Raw genomic sequence first — 18,914 nt, forward strand, 5'->3', positions numbered from 1 at the left:
AGACTGGAGCTGCGCGCCTCTCCCCCCCCCCCCCCCCCGCATTTCAAGCCGTCCCCACCCCCTTGTTTGGAGGAGGGGGTTAGAAATGACCTCCAAGATCTAATCCAGCTCTGACTTCACGAATTCGGGAGGGCACTTCCGGTGGGAGGAGGGAAGACGAAAAGGAAGAGGAAAGGGCGGCGTGAAGGAGGAGGTGCCGCGCGTCGCCGAGGTGGCACCGGCGACTCCGCCCCGGCGCTCTCCCAGGGCCCCCAGCTTTCCGCTAGGCCCGGCGGAAACGAGCCGCAGCTCCGGGCGGGTGTCGGAGTTCCCGCAGCTGGGCGGGTGGTGCCGCTGTCTGGGCCGGGTCCAGTCTCGCCCTGCCCCGCCCCGCCCGGACGGCTGCTGACCTGTGCGCGCTGGTGATGACAGTGGCCGCCCCAAGGTGCTCTGTCCCTGCGTGCCACGCCCCCTGCCCGCCCGCCTGTCCTTCAGAGGCAAGCCCCCTCCCGCCTCTCCGCTTCGACCCCCTCGGGGGCCCAGGCGGAGCCCAAATCTCTGCCAGCATCGCCGCCATCGTCTTCACCGCGTCCCTAGCTCGGCGAAGGACAGGCCTCGCGCCCGGACCCCCATCGACTTCTGAGGTGGCCAGAGCCCCGCCGCGGCCCCTGCCCCTACCCTGGGTTTTCCTCCACACACTCGCCCAGCGGCCGCGCGCCCACCCGATCTCGCGCTCCCCCACCCCAGTTCCAGTGCCTTGGGATTCTCGTTCATCTGGCCTAGCCCCCTCCTCCGTACCTTGCCGCGCACCCCCGGCCCCTCGGGTCCACCTGCCTCCCGCCGCTCACCCACCGGGTCTCCCGCGACCCTGTCCTGGGTCTTGCATCGCCCCCACCGGCCTTGCTGCTCCCGCGTCTCCAGTCCTCCATCCTCTCCTCCCAGCCCATCGCGCCTTGCCCTCCCCCCACCCCACTCCACCAACAATTCTCCGGATCTCTTGTGCCTGTTACACACTCCTGCGCTTCAGCCACTGGACGTGGCATCCCTTCCAGACACATTCCCCAACAACACCCACACCTCACACACACCCCTCTGGGGCAACATGTATCAGGGCCTTGGGATTCACTTGTAACACCAAGGCTGCCCTGCCCCCGCTGTCCCCTTCCCACTGCTCCAAACCAACCCACTCCAGGCTGCAGGGTCTTGGACCCTCCTTGCAACCAAATACTGTACTCTTAGAACAAACACCCCAGTGTTCCCTGTGAGGCCTGGCCCCACCCAGCCTGTAGCAGGCAGCTCCTGGGCCCTGCTTTTACCCCAGACACCCGGACAGCTGTGACCACATTTGCTTCTCCAACTCCTGGACGACCTTGATTTTCTCAACTCCCACTCTCATTTTAGCTTGTTCTCTCCTGCTTGTGTGTCTCAGGTGCCGGCATGGTGGGGGAGCTCCGCTACAGGGAATTCAGAGTGCCCCTGGGGCCCGGCTTGCACGCCTATCCAGATGAGCTGATCCGCCAGCGGGTGGGCCACGATGGGCATCCTGAGTACCAGATCCGCTGGCTCATCCTCCGGCGCGGGGATGACGGGGATGGGGGCTCTAGCCAAGTGGACTGCAAGGCCGAGCACATCTTGCTGTGGATGTCCAATGATGAGATCTACGCCAACTGCCACAAGATGCTGGGCGAGGATGGCCAGGTCATCGGGCCCTCTCAGGAGATTGCGGGGGAGGCTGGGGCCCTGGACAAGTCTGTGCTGGGGGAAATGGAAACCGATGTGAAGGCTTTGATTCAGAGGGCCCTCCGGCAGCTGGAGGAGTGTGTGGGCACCATCCCTCCTGCTCCTTTGCTTCATACTGTGCATGTACTCAGCGCCTACGCCAGTATCGAGCCTCTGACTGGGGTTTTCAAAGACCCAAGGGTCCTGGACCTGCTCATGCACATGTTGAGTAGTCCTGATTATCAGATCCGCTGGAGTGCGGGCCGGATGATCCAAGCCCTGGCCTCCCATGATGCTGGTGAGGAACAGTGTGGGGGGAAAGGAAGCTGGGTCAGCTCGGGGCCTCACAGGACACTGTGGCAGGAGCCCCTGCCTCATCAGTGCCTCGGTGATTTTGCTGAGGTGGAAGAAAGGAGATAGGAAGGGAGGTGGGGACCTCTCCCTAGGAAGAGGAAAGCTGGCTCGGTCAGGCGGGCGTGCAACTCTTCATCTCAGGGTCGTGAGTTCAAGCCCCATTTTGGGCGTAGAGTTTACTTTAAAAAAAAATAATACTAAAAGAAAGAGGAAGGGCTGAATCCTCAAAAACCTCATATTAATTGGATTTCTATGCAAAGGAAGAGTTACGATATTAGACTATTGTAAGATATATATCTATATAAAATATGTATATAGAAAAGAGGAAGTTATTGTTTTTTTTTAAATGTTTTATTTATTTATTTGACACAGAGAGAGAGATAGTGAGAGATAGAGCACAAGCAGGGGGAGTGGCAGGCAGGCAAGCAGAGGGAGAGGGAGAAACAGGCTCCCTGCTGAGCAAGGAGCCTGACCTGGGGCTTGATCCCAGAACCCAGGGATCATGACCTGAGCCGAAGGCAGACACTTAACTGACTGAGCCACCTAGGCACCCCAGTTATTGTTTTTTTTTAAGATTTTATTTATTTATTTGACAGAGAAAGACAGCGAGAGAGGGAACACAAGCAGGGGGAGTGGGAGAGAAAAGCAGACTCCCTGCTGATCGGGAACCCCGAGGCGGGGCTCGAACCCAGGTCCTGGGATCATGACCTGAGCCGAAGGCAGATGGCTAACCAGCTGAGCACCCCCAAGTTGTTGCTTTTGAAGCAAATCAGATCAGGTCATCCCTAATGTGTGATGACAAAGGGATTGGACTGAGAGAGTAGAGGGTCTAGGAGGGATGCCTGGGAAGGGCAATGTGAGGGAGCAGTTCCTGACTGGGGTGTGGGTTTCAGGGACCCGGACCCAGATTCTTCTATCGCTGAGCCAGCAAGAGGCCATTGAGAAACACCTGGATTTTGACAGCCGCTGTGCTCTGCTGGCTCTGTTCGCACAGGCCACGCTCTCTGAACATCCCATGTCTTTTGAAGGCATTCAGCTGCCACAGGTATTCTGTGGGGAGGTACTGGGGTGGGTGCTATAAACAGGATCAAGGGACCAGGCCTTTGTACTGGTCCTTAAAGGATGGAGTGGAAAGAGGAGCTGAAGCTGGGACAAGGTGGATATAGGCCAAAGGTTTCATCCCACAGGTCCCAGGAAGGCTGCTCTTCTCCCTGGTAAAGCGCTATTTGCATGTCACTTCCCTTCTGGACCAGCTGAATGACAGCACTGCAGAACCAGGGGCCCAGAATAACTCTTCTCCTGAGGAGTTGAGTGGGGAAAGGGATCGACTGGAGCTGGAGTTCAGCATGGCCATGGGCACCTTGATCTCAGAGCTGGTGCAGGCCATGCGCTGGGACTGGGCCTCGAGCAGACAGGGGCCCTTGGCCCGGTCTTCCTGCTCCATCTTCCAGCCCCAGCTGGCGGAGGCTGGCCCGGGGCTGCCACCCACCCGGGCCCAGCCCTCCATTAGGAGGTCAAGGAGGTTCCGCCCCCGCTCTGAGTTTGCAAGTGGCAACACTTATGCCTTATACGTGCGAGAGACACTGCAGCCCGGGATGCGAGTGCGCATGCTGGATGACTACGAGGAGGTCAGCGCTGGGGACGAGGGCGAGTTCCGCCAGAGCAACAACGGCGTGCCCCCTGTGCAGGTGAGCGAGGGTGCATGGGGGACACTGTTGGGGATATAGCTAGGGGAGCATAACTGGGGCTTCCATGCAGGGGCTCTGGCAGGCCACCTCCGGAGAAAACCCCGTGGGGATTGGAATGGTTAAAGGGGGTCAGCAAGTGAGAGGTGGGCCATTTGGAAGGCTAAGAAAATCGGGGTTGGGGAGGCCATGAGGTCAGGAAGATTCACTCCCAGGAAGAAATGGATAGAGCAAGATTTTCCCAAAGGTCAGGGTCAGGGAGAGAGTAGCTGAGGCCAGGAGGCTCTTTGGGGTGGGGGGCATAAGGCATCTGGGATGGGTGGGAGGAGAAACAGCCTATTCCCAAGAGAAGGTGGCCTTTATGTACATGTTCGTGTCCTCCATATGCCAGCGTTGTGTTGTTTGGACGTTGTTCCAAACCTGGCCAGGTGGTCAGCCAGAGAGTTGTGTGTCCTCATCATTGGGCCACCACCAGCCAGTAAGTGAGCTGTCTCTTCCCCTTCCCTCTCTTTTCTCCCCATCCTCCAGGTGTTGTGGGAGTCGACGGGCCGCACCTACTGGGTACACTGGCACATGCTGGAAATTCTGGGCTTTGAGGAAGACATTGAGGATGTGGTTGAGGCTGAGGACTACCACAGGGCAGCAGTCAGCGGAGCCCTGGGTGTAGGTGAGCCCAGAGAGGAAGCAGGGTCAGCACTGAGCCCAGGAGTGGTAGTCTGGCTGAGTAGGCAACAACATCCCTGGGCCCTCGGACTCGTTTCCACAGCTGTGCCCTCCTGGCGGTGGAAGCCCATGACAGAACTCTATGCGGTGCCCTACGTGCTGCCTGAGGATGAGGATGCTGAGGAGAGTGAACACCTGTCCCAGGCGGAGTGGTGGGAGCTCCTCTTCTTCATCAAGAAGCTGGACGGCCTCGACCATCAGGAGGTTCTCCAGATTCTGCAGGAGAACCTGGATGGGGAGGTAGAGTCAGCCTGGAGACACCCAGCAGTCGGAGGGCTCATGGCAGGGGCTGGGCTGATAGAGCATTTGAGAGGCTTAGGACGGGGAGCAGAGGTCCGCAGTGTCGGGGGCTGCAGCAGAGGGTATCTAGAATGTTCAGAGGCATTGGCCAGATGTGTGGGAGGAGGCAGCTGCCAGCCAGGAGAGGTTCAGGGTAGAGAAGGTGTGTGCTGAGATCTCCCACCCCTGTCAAGTACCCGCGGAGCGTCTGTGCTGGTCAGGGCTACCACAGTGAGACCTTCTCCCCAACGACAGGTTCTGGATGACGAGATCCTGGCTGAGCTGGCCGTGCCTATAGAGTTGGCCCAGGACCTGCTGCTGGCTCTGCCACAGCGACTCGATGACAGCGCTCTCAGGGACCTGCTCAACTGCCATGTCTATAGGAAATATGGGCCCGAGGCTCTGGCAGGACAGCCAGCTTACCCAACCCTGCTGGAAGCCCAGGCTCAGCCTCAGGAATCAGCAGGTGCAGCCAGAGAGGAAGGTGGGGCGCCGGGATGACTTTGCAGCAGCTCTGCAGGCTGGCCTCTAGGCGCCTTCCTCCCAGGACAGGCGTCCTCCTGTCTGGAAGAGTTGGCACCCGAATAGAGCAGCTCCCTCCAGTGAGCGGGGGAGGATGGAAAGTCAGAACATTGAAAGAGATCTGAAGCCTCATAAACCCCCACACCGAACTTTTTCTGGTGTAGAGAAAGCCAAATTATTGCATGCTTTTAGATAGAGGGAAACGCTCTGCAATTTGCAGACAGGAGGCTCCTTTGCTATTTTAAGAGTATGAAACATAAGATTTGCCACAGAGTAGTCTTATAAATACATTTAGAGATGCCCTAAGATCCCCAAACTAATTTTCGGGGGACCCCTGCCCCCCAAAAAACCATTTTTAGGAGAAATTAGGAATTATGAATGTGTCTGTCCTTTTCTGATGCTAACCTCACCGACCACGGCCAACTCTTGTGACCTCCACCTTCCTGTAGGAAAAGAACCCCCAACGCAGTATCCCGACACTCCTCTGCGGCGACTGATGGAGGGCTGTGGTCCGCCTGGGAGGACCTTCCTGGACCTGGAGCACGCCCTCAGCTCAGGAGGGCCCCAGGAGACGGAGATCAAGCCTTTCCTGCTCCAGCTACAGCGGCAGCCCCAGCCCTTCCTTACCCTGATGCGGAGCCTTGCCACCCCGGCAGCCAACAAGCCCCTGCACTTGACCGTTCTGAGGTGAGGGGGTGGGGCGGGGCATGGGACCAAGGGGTCCCTGAGGCTAGCTGCACATCTCTCTCCTCCTGCCTCCCCACCCCCACTCCCCAGAATCCTGATGCAGCTGGTGGACTTCCCCGAGGCTCCGCTGCTCCCCTGGCACGAGGCCATGGACGCCTGCATGGCCTGCCTGCGGTCACCAGACACTGACCGAGAGGTACCCTCACCCTGCTCTGGGGAGATGATGCTGGAGGGAAAGGCCACAAGGCAGCCTCTGACAGGGCAACCCCTCTGGGCAAGGCTCCAGAGGGCACAGTGGAGCCTCTGTGCTCCTGGTCTGGGATTTGTTTTAAAAATCGATTTTTTTTTTCCAAATAGGTAGTACGTTCATACAGGTTATAAATCAAAATGGTAGAACAAGGTCTACACTGAGAATTCTCATTTCCACCTGTTCTCACTTCCATCCAGTTTTACCAGTGCCTCTCCCCATGTCCCTTGTTGATCACTACTCATTTTAACGTATGTGTCCTTCCTGTGTGTCCTTATGCAAATATAAATAAGCCCAAGCATATAATCTTATTTGCCGTCTCCTTTCTTACACAGAAGGTTACATCTCTGTTACATGAGAAGCCTCAGTGGCTCCTGCTTGGCTAGGCCTGTCAGGGGATGGGGGTGAAGGAGGCAGAGGGGACCTCACATCTCAAGGTCCCCCGCCCGCCACAGAGAGGTCCTGGGCTTGGAAGGCTTGGCAGTGGTTGTCTGCAGTGCACACCTTTGGCGGTTACCCAGATTTTCATTTTGGAGCTGGACTCACTGAGCGTCCCTCCCCACCCCCTCCCTACCATCAGGTATGGTGCTTAGGGCCTGAGCATCTCAAAATGCAGCCCCACACCTGGTTTTGGGACAGGGCCTAAAAAGGAACCACCTGGGAAGCTCTCTGCACCTGTTGCCAACGTCCTCAGTCGTCAAGCACCCCAGGATGGAGAGCACGTCTTAGCTTTTTCCATGTCTGTTTGCCTTGGGTTCTCCAGCTCCACCCAGCCCTTGTGTCTCCCTGCTTTCTGCTGTCTGTTTACTGCGATAGCTCCAGCACCTACGTACCACAGTGGGTGCACAGGAAATACTCCTGAAGATGCCCCGGGCCTCGTGCCCTTTAGTCTCCAGCCCTGTCCCCACCGCAGGTGCTCCAGGAGCTGATCTTCTTCCTGCACCGCCTGGCCTCCGTGAGCAGGGACTATGCCGTGGTCCTGAATCAGCTGGGAGCCCGAGATGCCATCTCCAAGGCCCTGGAAAAGCACCTAGGAAAACTGGAGCTGGCTCAGGAGCTGCGGGACATGGTGTTCAAGTGTGAGAAGCATGCCCACCTCTACCGGAAACTCACCACCAACATCCTGGGAGGCTGTATCCAGGTCAGGAGGAGGGCAGGCGGAGGCTTGTGGGTTCACCACTGGGTGAGAACATGAATCCTGAGCAGTGGCAGGGGAGGAGGCAATGTTCCTGCAGCTGGGAAGGGCGGGCAAGGCCAGTGAACCCAAGGGCATTTGTTCTCTGCAACCCCTCCCCCGCCTGGTCCTGCTCTACCAGGGTTCTGGAGGAAGTCCCATTGCTGCCAGGTCTTTCCTCCACACACGTTTGCGAGTGCTCTCCACGTGTGGTCCTCTCCCCTCCCCGCACCCCTTCTTTCTGCTCTTCCGGCTGCAGATGGTGCTGGGCCAGATCGAAGACCACAGACGGACCCACCGACCCATCAATATCCCGTTCTTTGATGTGTTCCTCAGATACCTGTGCCAGGGTCTGTGCCTGTCCCCAGCTTCCACCACCCCCTGCCACGCCTGTGTCTATTTTCCCTCCATGCCTACCAGGCTGTGACGGCCACCCCTGCCCCCCCGCCCCCAGGCTCCAGTGTGGAGGTGAAGGAGGACAAGTGCTGGGAGAAGGTAGAGGTGTCCTCCAACCCTCACCGGGCCAGCAAGCTGACGGACCGCAACCCCAAGACCTACTGGGAGTCCAACGGCAGTGCGGGCTCCCACTACATCACCTTGCACATGCACCAGGGCGTTCTTGTCCGGTAACTCGTCCCACAACATACGTGCTTTGTGGTGACTGCCTTGTGTTTGTCTTGGGGGATGCACCACCGCCCCCTCGAGCCCAAACAACCACAGAGGCCCCTTGGCTGTGTCTATGCGGCCATGCCTTGTTCCGCTTCTGATGGTTTCCTCGTCCCTGCTCCCAGGCAGCTGACTCTGCTGGTGGCTGGTGAAGACTCGAGCTACATGCCAGCGAGGGTGGTGGTGTTTGGGGGCGACGGCCCCAACTCTCTTAACACAGAACTCAACTCGGTAGGGACCGTCATGCCAGCAGATCACCCTTCGCAGGGTCCACCCTCCTGCCCAGACTCATGAACTCCTAAGCTCTTCCCTGTCCGGAGCCCCAGAGAAAGTAGAGTCCTTTCTCCCTGTGCCTTTATGATGGCATCAGGCCCCGAGCTGTGAGGGCGGAGTTGGGACCCCTTGGTCAGGACGCCACATCTGCTGGGCTGAGGGGAGGAAGAGGGCGCAGGAGCAGGCGTGGGTGCTGTCAGCACTGCCATCCACACGCAGGGAGCTGACAGCCCACCGCACCCTACGCCAGGTCAACGTGATGCCGTCCGCCAGCCGGGTGGTCCTCCTGGAGAACCTGAACCGCTTCTGGCCTGTCATCCAGATCCGCATAAAGCGCTGCCAGCAGGTGGGGCGAGGGAGGGGCCCAGGCTGGGGTCTGCGGCTCCGGCGCTCCGTGTCCTGTAGCTGTTCAGATCTTGAGCCAGAGCTCCCACTCCTGGCCAGGGCAGCTCCAGGAGGAAGGCACGAAGGTGTGCCTGACCCCAGCGCACTCCAAGGGGGATGTGGGTCGGCTGAAGACAGGCCTGTGTCCCTTGCAGGGCGGCATCGACACGCGCATCCGGGGCGTAGAGGTCCTGGGCCCCAAGCCCACCTTCTGGCCGGTGTTCCGGGAGCAGCTGTGCCGTCACACACGCCTCTTCTACATGGTTCGGGCACAGGCCTGGAGTCAGGACATAGCAGAGGACCGCAGGAGCCTCCTGCACCTGAGTTCTAGGTGTGTGCTAGCGTGTGTGTGTGTGTGGCTGAGTGTGCGTGAAAGGTAAGAGCAGTACCCTGGGTAGGGCTCTTTGGAGGGCTAACGTGCTTGGGGAGGCGTCTGGAGGGTTCTCCAGTTTTGGGAAGGAAAGAAACGATGAAGAGAAGAGATTTTTCTGGTGGGCTGGGGGTGGGGTGTGCCAGTTAACATAGGGGAGCTTCGAAGTACTGGGTAGAGATTGGGTCTGGCTGCTAGGGGCTAGCCGGGCAGTCCTCGGCCATGCAGATGCTGGGGTAATTTATGCCTCAAGCCCCTGACACCTGCCTCCCTCATCCCCACCCTCAGACTCAATGGGGCTCTGCGGCAGGAGCAGAATTTTGCTGATCGCTTCCTCCCTGATAACGAGGCCGCCCAAGCACTGGGCAAGACCTGCTGGGAGGCCCTGGTCAGCCCCCTGGTGCAGAACATCACCTCCCCCGGTAACCACTCCGACCCCTGGCCCCACTAACCAGCCCCTTCTTGCTCTGCCCTAGAGCCACCTGCCTTATCTTCTTGGCCCTTTTGGTACCTGTGTTGGTTGGTACCCCAGTGCCCCTCTTCTACCAGCCCAGGGCCCATCTCCTTTCCCATGTCTCCCAGGTGTCAGCTGATACCATAAAGATGGGGGGCCTTGCTACCTGCCCCCATCCTCACCACCCAGTAACTTCTGTCCAATCCCTCCTTCTTGGTGCTTCTGTCCAGCCCATCCTCTCCCTTTGCCCTGGAGAGACGGCCTACCTTGGCTTGTTTTTCCCCCCACCTCCAGATGAGGATGGCATCAGCCCCCTGGGCTGGCTGCTGGACCAGTACCTGGAGTGTCGGGAGGCTGCGCACAACCCCCAGAGCCGTGCGGCTGCTTTCTCCTCGAGGGTGCGCCGCCTCACCCACCTGCTGGTGCACGTTGAGCCCTGTGAGGCGCCGCCTCCAGCCGTGGCTGCTCCCCGCCCCAGTGAGTACCCGGGATTCAGGTGGGAGCTCAATGAAAAGCGTTTCTTTGTGCCCTCATGCACTCGCACCCTAGAGCCTTCTGTCCCTCCTCCCGCTTTCCCTCCCTGCCGCACTCAGACTGTTCATCTTCCCAGTTTTTGTCAACCCCAGCCAGGAGCATCATGGGGAGGGGGCAGCATGTCAGGAAAGGCCCCAGGGCTCACCCTGGTCTGGGGACCCCTGAGCTGAGGGGCTGTCCCTGTCTCCTGCCCTTTCCCCTGTCTCCACAGAGGGCAGAAACCAAAGCCATGACTGGAGCTCCCTGGCCACCCGGGGGCTCCCCAGCAGCATCGTGAGAAACCTGACCCGCTGCTGGGGGGCGGTGGTGGAGGAGCAGGTATAGGGAGGGGAGTTGGGGCGGAGGGCTGGACCAGAAGCTGGCCTGCCCAGCCATCCCCTCACCCAGGGCCGCTTCCCTGCAGGTGAACAACTTCCTGACTTCGCACTGGCGGGATGACGACTTCGTGCCGCGCTACTGCGAACACTTTCACAACCTGCAGAAGTCGAGCTCCGAGCTGTTCGGGCCCAGGGCGGCCTTCCTGCTGGCCCTGCACAACGGCTGTGCCGGTGGCTTACTGAAGCTCCCGTTCCTCAAAGCCGCCCACGTGAGCCTCTTGTCCTCCCCTCCGCCCCAGGCCCCTCCCTGCAAATGTCCCTGTCCCCCCTCCTCACAGCGGCCTCCATTGTTCCTCCTGTTCAGCCAGGAGCGGGGCTTATACAGAGCCCTGTGTTTGAAAATTCAAACACAAAAGAAACACATGGTGACCTGCAACGTGCAGTCCTAATATTATTACCTTGATAGCTTTTTGTTTCTGTTCATGTGCATTGTTTAACAGTTTACTCACAAGTAGCTAAAATGCTTTATCCTGTTGTCTTTTGCCCATTATACAAAGATATTTTTAAGATTTTATTTATTTGAGAAAGAGAGAGCATGCTCGTGTAAGTTGGGGGAAGGGGAGCCGGAGAGGGAGAAGCAGACTCCCCACGGAGCAAGGAGCCTGATGCAGGGCTCGATTCCAAGACCCTGAGATCATGACCTGAGCTGAAAGCAGATGCTCAGTGACTGAGCTACCCAGGCGCCCCTGATTGATTTATTTTAGAGAGACAGAATGAGAGAGCAACAGCGAGAGCAAGAGTGAGAGAGAGAGAAAGAGAACAGGGGGAGAGGGAGAGAGTCTTAAGCAGAGGCCATGCTGAGCGTGGACGCCGGCCTGGGACGCCATCTCCTGACCCTGAGATCATGACCTGAGCTGAAACCAAGTGTCAGACGCTCAGCTGAGCCACCCAAATGCCTGCCCCCGCTCTGTTAGATTTTTTTTTTAAGATTTTATTTATTTATTTGTCAGAGACAGCGCGCGCACAAGTAGGGAGAACAGCAGGCAGAGGGAGAAGCAGGCTCTCCACTAAGCAGGGAGCCCAACGTGGGTTTCCATACTAGGACCCTGGGATCATGACCTGAGCCAAAGGCAGACACGTAACCGACTGAGCCACCCAGGCGCCCTTGACCATTATATTAAAAGCCTTTTTCAGTGTTGCTCCTTGTCCTTATTTTTAATTTTTGTATAAATTCCATCTAAGGGATGTACTAGAATTTCCTCTGCCCTTCCCACATTCTATAAATATGTAATAAATGCTTCAGCTGTGTCCGGTGCTGTGGTAAGAGCTGAAGATAGACAAAGTCCCTCTTCTCAGTTTTTAAGGCATAAGGTTGGGCAGGTGATGAAGTCAGCCGGGCTGATCGCTGCAGGGCAGGGGGCTGAACAGTAGCTGCTCGAGCTGCTTCCAGCCCTTCTGTCTGATCAGTGACGCTGCAGTGTGACCATCCCTGTGTGTGTAAGTCATTTCCTCACATTAAATTATTGGGGTTAGTCTAATTTTTAGACACATTCCATGTGGGAAAAAAAACAAAACACCTCCTTGTTGTCAATTTGCACAGCTGGTGACAATTTTATAAAAGAGTTTTGTAGGGGCACCTGGGTGGCTCAGAGGGTTAAGCCTCTGTCTTAGCCTCGGGTCATGGTCTCAGGATCCTGGGATCGAGCCCCACATCTGGCTCTCTGCTCAACAGGGAGCCTACTTCCTCCTCACTCTTTGCCTGCCTCTCTGCCTTCTTATGATCTCTCTCTGTCAAATAAATAAATGAAGTCTTTTTAAAAAATTTAAAAAGAGTTTTGTAAAAGCGTTACCCACCTTAGGAAGCAGCTCAGCCACTCCTGTCCACTTCTCAGACCTTCCCCTGTGCCCCTGCTTGCCTCCTCCTGCTGCCGGTCCATGGTTTCCCTGCACCATTCTCCCTGCTCAGGTGAGTGAGCAGTTCGCCCGGCACATCGACCAGCGGATCCAGGGCAGCCGGATTGGCGGAGCCCGCGGGATGGAGATGCTGGCGCAGCTGCAGCGCTGCCTGGAGACGGTCCTCATTTTCTCTGGCCTGGAGATAGCCACCACCTTTGAGCATTACTACCAGTGAGCGTGGAGCGGGGCGGGGGGAGCGGATGGTGGGGGTGTCGGGTGGCCGGAGTCCCAGAGCAGGCCGTGGGGCCATCCTGAGGCTCGGCCCGTTCTGCGTGTGCTGCAGGCACTACATGGCTGACCGTCTCCTGAGCGTGGGCTCGAGCTGGCTGGAGGGGGCCGTGCTGGAGCAGATCGGTCCCTGCTTCCCCAACCGCCTCCCCCAGCAGATGCTGCGCAGCCTGAGCACGTCCGAGGAGTTGCAACGTCAGTTCCACGTCTACCAGCTCCAGCGGCTCGATCAGCAGCTCCTGAAGCTGGACGACACCGAAAAGAAGATACAGGTAGGCGCCAGCCCAGGGAAGGAAGCGGGGAACCAAGTAGAGGAGGCCTGGCAGCTGTCGGAAACCCCGCATTTCTCCTTCAGGGAGGCCACGAGGCCAGCGACAAGGAGCACAAAGGAGGGAAGGCAGAGGAAGCAGAGGGAGCTGGGGTTGCAGAGGCCATGGGGGAGGACGACAAGGAAGAAGAGGAAGATGAGGATCTCTACTATGAGGGGGCAATGCCAGAAGTGTCTGTGCTGGTCCTGTCACCTCGCTGCTGGCCCATTGCCTCCATTCGTCACACACTCAACCCCAGAACTTGCCTGCCCTCCTACCTCAGGGGCACTGTGAACCAGTACTCCAACTTCTACAGCAAGAGTGAGGAGCCAAGAGGAGGATGGGATTCGGGAAAGGAGTCTGGGGTGGGGGTGGGCCCCGGGACAGGAGCCTCAGTGGAGTGGATTTGAGAACAAAAGGCAGGAGCTCAGGTTTGGAGTGAGGGGTGGGGCTGTCAAGCACCAGGTCCCCAGGCTGTCCCCTTTTCCTTTTCTGTTCTTAAAACAAAGGACTCTCTTTAGAGAGTGGGAGGTGGGGAGGATGGGGCAGGGGCACCTGAGGCCACCAGAAATGACAGGGGTCTGGCTCCTGGTCAGTCATCATTGCCTGAGTTCCCTGCTGGAGTCTGGTCCTGGGCTGGGCAGCAACACAGAAAGGGGAAGAGACTCAGACCGTGCCCTTGGGCAGGGAGGGGGTTCCCAGACTAAGCAGGGAGACCTCATTCCCTCTCTCATGGATATTCCAGTTTGATGAGAGCCCCAGGCCTTCCTCACTTCATGGCTTTGTCTCCCTAAAAAAAAAAAAATGGGGAACTTCTGGAAGGCACTGATCAAAGTCCCTGGTACAAAGCAAGGCACAGGGTGGGCTCCCAGATACATGAGGCTTACTCGAGGCAGGCACTGCAGAGGCTGAGCTCCAGAAGTTCAGACCAGGAAGCATAGTATCCATAAACACTGGGGCACATGCTCAGCAGATGTTAGCAGAGGCAAGGCTCAACCAGAAGTCCCCCCTCACCAGCCCTGACTCCCTCCTCTCCCTGCTCTGTCTCAGGTCAGAGCTACCCGGCCCTGGAGCGGGGCCCACAGAGGCGGCTGCAGTGGACGTGGCTGGGCCGGGCTGAGCTGCAGTTTGGGGACCAGACCCTGCATGTGTCCACCGTGCAGATGTGGCTGCTGTTGTATCTCAATGACCTGAAGGTGGCCCGCCCCAGCTATGCATCCTGGCTCGCTGCACCTTGTCCCTCACCCCTCTTCCCTAAACTTCGACTCCCTGTTCTCCCTCCTTCTCCCTTCTCTGCTCCGCCGTTCAGGGAAGCCCTGAATATCTCCTTCATCTTCTTTAAGGCTGTCTCCATGGAGAGTCTGCTGGCGCTCTCTGGGCTCTCTCCAGACGTGCTCGATCAGGCGATTGGGCCTCTTACCTCTTCGAGAGGCCCCCTGGACCTTGAAGAGCAAAAGGATGTCCCAGGAGGTATGTACTTGGGGCAGAGGGGCCTCTGCTCTCAGCCTCTGCATGGGCCTCCTGCTGATGACTAGCGCTCATTTCAGGGGTGCTCAAGATTCGGGATGCCAGCGAGGAGCCCAGGCCAAGGAGGGGCAACGTGTGGCTCATCCCACCTCAGACGTACCTGAAAGCTGAGGATGAAGAGGGTCGGAATCTGGAGAAGAGACGGAACCTTCTGAACTGCCTCATTGTCCGAATCCTCAAGGCGCACGGGGACGAGGGGCTGCACATTGACCAACTTGTCTGTCGGGTAGGCGGGGGTGGGCTGTGGGTGAGGGAGGTTTGGGTGGGGTGCAGCCCGTAGGAGGAGGCTTGTCAACACTTGAAGCATCTGGTTCACCGTGGAGCCTGTAGGTGTCTGGCGGGGGAGGCTGGGGCTCACTGGCCCGCAGCCTGTGCCTGGAGTGGGGGCTCGAGGTGGAGTCAGCTGGGCGTCTCCCACCTGCTGTGTTCCCTTGCTTCTCCTTCCCAGGTCCTGGACGCCTGGCAGAAGGGCCCGTGCCCTCCCAGAGGTTTGGTCAGCAGCCTCGGTAAGGGGTCTGCCTGTGGCAGTACTGATGTCCTCTCCTGCGTCCTGCACCTCCTGGGCAAGGGCACCGTGAGGCGCCATGATGATCGGCCCCACACACTGTCCTATGCGGTCCCTGTGACGGTGATGGAGCCTCACACTGAGTCCCTGAACCCAGGCTCTTCTGGCCCCAACCCGCCCCTCACCTTCCACACCCTGCAGATCCGCTCTCGGGGCGTGCCCTACGCCTCCTGCACCGGCACCCACAGCTTCTCTACCTTCCGGTAGCCCTGGAGATGGGACCAGGGCTTTCCATGGAAATAAAATGCGGGAGTTTGATTACATGGCCTGTGTGGTGACTGCTAAGGATCTGACAGGGGCAGTGGAGACTCTCCTGGCTGAAGAGGGAGAGGAGCCCTCTGGCTCTGAGATCGTGTCATCCCACGCCAGGCGTCACTGCTAAGGTGAAGAAGGCAGCCTGGGGAGAGCGGTGGAGGGGGTGGGGTAACTTGGTGTCCCCCTCTTGGGAGGGGAAGTGGACAGGGATGGACCTCCAGCCCTTCTCAGAGTTTGTGCTCTGAAGTGCTTTCATCTGGCAGGCTGGAGACCCAAGGCTCGTGACTTGCGCAGATTGTTAAGCAGGGCTCCATTTTCATTTGTGGAATGGACCAGAATCCCTCTGGGTTCTGACGAGCACCAGGTATGGGGACATTTGACATGCCGTGAATTCCTCTTTCAGCCACCATACCCAGCAGTGAGGGTAATGCACGGTAAGATAAAGGACCCTTGGGCCACTGCGGGCACCCAGGAGCCTGAAGGTATGTTCCATCTGAAAGCTTTAGAATCTGGGTTGGAAGGAGACCTAGAAGGAACTACAGCTCCCTTAAGCCCCTCCTTGCTGCCCCCTCTTCTGGTCATGCAGAGCTGCACTTGCCAAAGCCAGACCCCCACTAGCACCAGAGGTGGGCCACTGTCCTAGTGGCTTCCTGTGTGCTGCTGATGGACTCCTCTGGCTCTGCCCATATGGAGGCAGGGCAGGGTGGGCGAGGGGACACGGTGCCAGGGGAGGAGCACTGCATCTTGGCAGGGCCCATTACAGGAGTCAGGAAGGAGTGACCCAGGCATACTGAATCCCAAGATTCTTGTAGCCAAGAGATGATGAGGAGAAGGCTACAGAGGAAAAGGGCAGGGGAGGAGAGAGGGAGCCATGAGGTAAGAGAGGGCCCAGGGGCCAGACAGAGGAAACTGGGTGCCACCCAAGACTGAGATTTGGAATAGAATATGTAAGGGAGAAAGGCCAGGGCTTGGGAGAGTCATGCCCAGGGCAAGACAACAAAACAGAGGGCAAACAGGGTAGCCACAGAGGGCCCGTGCTTGCTTTCCTTTGCAGTTTGGTGGCCCCTGGTGCTGAGGGTGGTTCTCAGAGCAGAACCATCTTGTCTGTCCATGTTAGTCCATGACACTGAAGACTGGCAGCAGGCCAGGGCAGCCCTGGGCCCCAGGGAACATGGGGCTTGTTACAGCTGTCATTGGGTGCCTCTTCCAACCTTTGTGCCAGACATCATGGCCTAGCTCTTTTATTGGCCCAGGCCATGTCCTTCTTCTTGAGCTAGCTCTCAGAAGCCAGAACTTTTTGCCCTTTTCTGGGTTCTCATGCTCTTTCTGAGCCATCCTTCTCCATCAGAAACCCAGAGAGGCTCCAGGCTCCAGTAACCAGATCAAAATGCACCACATCCAGGGGACAGGACGGGACTTTCTCCTGCATCGGCCACATGGGCCAAGCTGTAGGCTCAGCCCTTCATTCATCCCATTCAGCCTCCCTGGCCCTCAGGCTTACAGAGTGCCTGTTTATCTGCAATGGTCTCTTGCAAATTTGTATGGGAAGCCTTAGGCCCAACAGCCTGCATGTTTCTGCCTGCAATCCAGCTCATGTGCTGCCCACTGTCTTCAGCACACACCTCCACTGTGGCCTGATTTGTCGAAACCCAGTCCCCCGGGGTGAACAGTCCTGACTGCCCCCCCCCCCCAGCACCAGTGAAGACGAGCCTCCTCCCCTGCCCTTAGGACTTGCCATCCATACAGGGCACAGGCTTCCTGTCCAACACAGAAGTTTGCTCCCCTGCCCGCCTTGTAAGACCCTCCTCAGAGCCTCAGTTCCTTATACCCCAGACAGCTGGCTGTACATGAGCAATATTGATCCCACTTACACAAGATGTTTCAAAATAGGCAAATCTAGAGACAAAGTGGTTTAGTGGCTGCCTAGAGCTGGGGAGATTGGGAAGAAATGGGGAGGGGCGCCTGGGTGGCTCAGTTGTTAAGCATTTGCCTTCGGCTCAGGTCATGGTCCCACGGTCCTGGGATCGAGACCCCTGCAGCGGTGGGGAAGCCTGCTTCTCCCTCTTCCTCTCCCCCTCCTTGTGTTCCCTCTCTTGCTGTCTCTCTCCATCAAATAAATATCTTTAAAAAAGAAAAAAATGGGGGGTACCTGCTAGAAGGTATTGGGGTTTCTTCTCAGGGTGTCAAAAATGTTACAAAATTGTGATGGTTGCACAACTCTGTGAATAAACTAAAAACCACTGAGTTGTACAATTTAAATGGGTAAACTGAATTATGTCTCAATATGTTGCCAACAAAAATAAAAAAACAAGCAGCTCAACTAACCAGAAGCTGAAGCTCCAAGCTCTGATGTCTCCTGTGGGTCCCTGACGAAAGGGAAAAGCAGCATCTGAAGGTCTGGCTGCGGGGGCGGCAATCCAGCCCCAGCTGGACATGCAGTGTGGTTTGACCACTGTTCGTCGGAAGCCCCTTCTCATGCTTGGGAACTCCACACAAATCACGAAAGGAGACAGAGCCCACTTCCCACCACATAGAAGACCAGATACTTGGCTTTCCCAGCTATCTCCTTTTAGTCCTATAACCAAGGCTTAGCTAATCAAATGCCTCTGCCAGGAATTTCTCAATCAACAGCAAAGCAGGAAGGAAAGCGAACTACCTCTGGTGGCAGCTGGGACAGCTTCAGCACACTCTGGTTCCCAGGTAGGATTTAAGGTGCTCTTAACGGCTCAGACCTATCTGCCAACCACCGTTCCTCTTGTTTTCTAACTTGTTTCTGTGAGCCCAAGGGTTCAATAGTTTTTCTGCTTTTATCAGCCAGAATCTGCTCTTTGGCTCTAACGGAGGACTGGCACATGTGACATCAGGGACCCTGTAGCACTGGATCCCTCTGGGCAAGGCAGACTATCCTGGTAGCTTCGCTCCTCAGCTTACAGTCACCGGGAGACAAACACCGTATGCTCATCTCACATTTCAGTCATCAGTTACATCTTTTCCCCCATTCAAGAAGCATCAAACCTTAAATGTCCTAGCTTCTAATTCCCTCTTCCTTTTCCTGATAGCTGCTTTTTAGATGTCTTTCAAACATCCTTTAATTTCTTATGATTTATCAATTAAAAAAAAAATCTCTGTGCCCAGTGTGGGGCTCAAGTTCATGACCCTGAGATCAAGAGGCACACGCTTTACTGACTTGAGCCCACCATCAACCAGTTAGAATTAACTGGGGTTTCTGAGGCTTAGGGTTTATGAATTTCAATCCTACAAAATTCCCAGCATCTTTAAAATATTCTCTCCTCTGGAATTCTGACTGTATGGATCACATCAATCTATCTCCCATGTTTTTTCTCCATGTTTTTTCACCTCTTTTCCTCAGTTTCCATTTCTCTACATCCCTGTGTTCCATCTGTGTACCTTCAGATCTACTTCCAGTTCATTCTTCTTTTAGGTATGTTTCATCTGTTGTTTAACCATAAGGTTTCTAACCGCAAATGGTATACTGTTAATTTTTAAAAGCTTTACTTTTTTATCAAATCAATTTGGTCCTTTTAAATGTTCTTTTCTTTAGTCATACTTTATCTTTAAATATGAGCAAGATATTTTGTATTTTGTACTTTTTAAAATTTACTTATTTTATAGAGAAAGAGAGAAGGGGCAGAGGGAGAGGGAGAGATTCTCCAGCAGACTCCCTGCCGAATGAGGAGCAGGACACAG

General features: G+C 56.7%; 1 protein-coding gene across 1 annotated transcript; it reads left to right on the top strand.

The window, feature by feature from the left end:
* Positions 1 to 448: 448 nt before the first annotated feature.
* LOC111147508 (cullin 7) lies at positions 449 to 15,214 on the top strand. Its single transcript, XM_022503528.1, has 26 exons — positions 449 to 623; positions 1,409 to 1,996; positions 2,946 to 3,097; positions 3,240 to 3,740; positions 4,266 to 4,404; positions 4,504 to 4,700; positions 4,995 to 5,223; positions 5,711 to 5,948; positions 6,039 to 6,144; positions 7,109 to 7,336; positions 7,629 to 7,719; positions 7,824 to 7,995; positions 8,161 to 8,266; positions 8,559 to 8,654; positions 8,848 to 9,023; positions 9,351 to 9,484; positions 9,811 to 9,993; positions 10,262 to 10,368; positions 10,454 to 10,636; positions 12,334 to 12,494; positions 12,607 to 12,823; positions 12,907 to 13,180; positions 13,910 to 14,055; positions 14,203 to 14,329; positions 14,407 to 14,612; positions 14,835 to 15,214. The coding sequence occupies exons 2-26, from the start codon at positions 1,417 to 1,419 to the stop codon at positions 15,156 to 15,158; spliced, it is 5,073 nt and encodes a 1,690-aa protein (XP_022359236.1). The 5' UTR covers positions 449 to 623; positions 1,409 to 1,416; the 3' UTR covers positions 15,159 to 15,214.
* Positions 15,215 to 18,914: the final 3,700 nt, after the last annotated feature.

The sequence above is a fragment of the Enhydra lutris genome, unplaced genomic scaffold (genome assembly GCF_002288905.1).
Source record: "Enhydra lutris kenyoni isolate GAN:26980312 unplaced genomic scaffold, ASM228890v2 scaffoldscaffold17, whole genome shotgun sequence".
Taxonomy (NCBI): domain Eukaryota; kingdom Metazoa; phylum Chordata; class Mammalia; order Carnivora; family Mustelidae; genus Enhydra; species Enhydra lutris.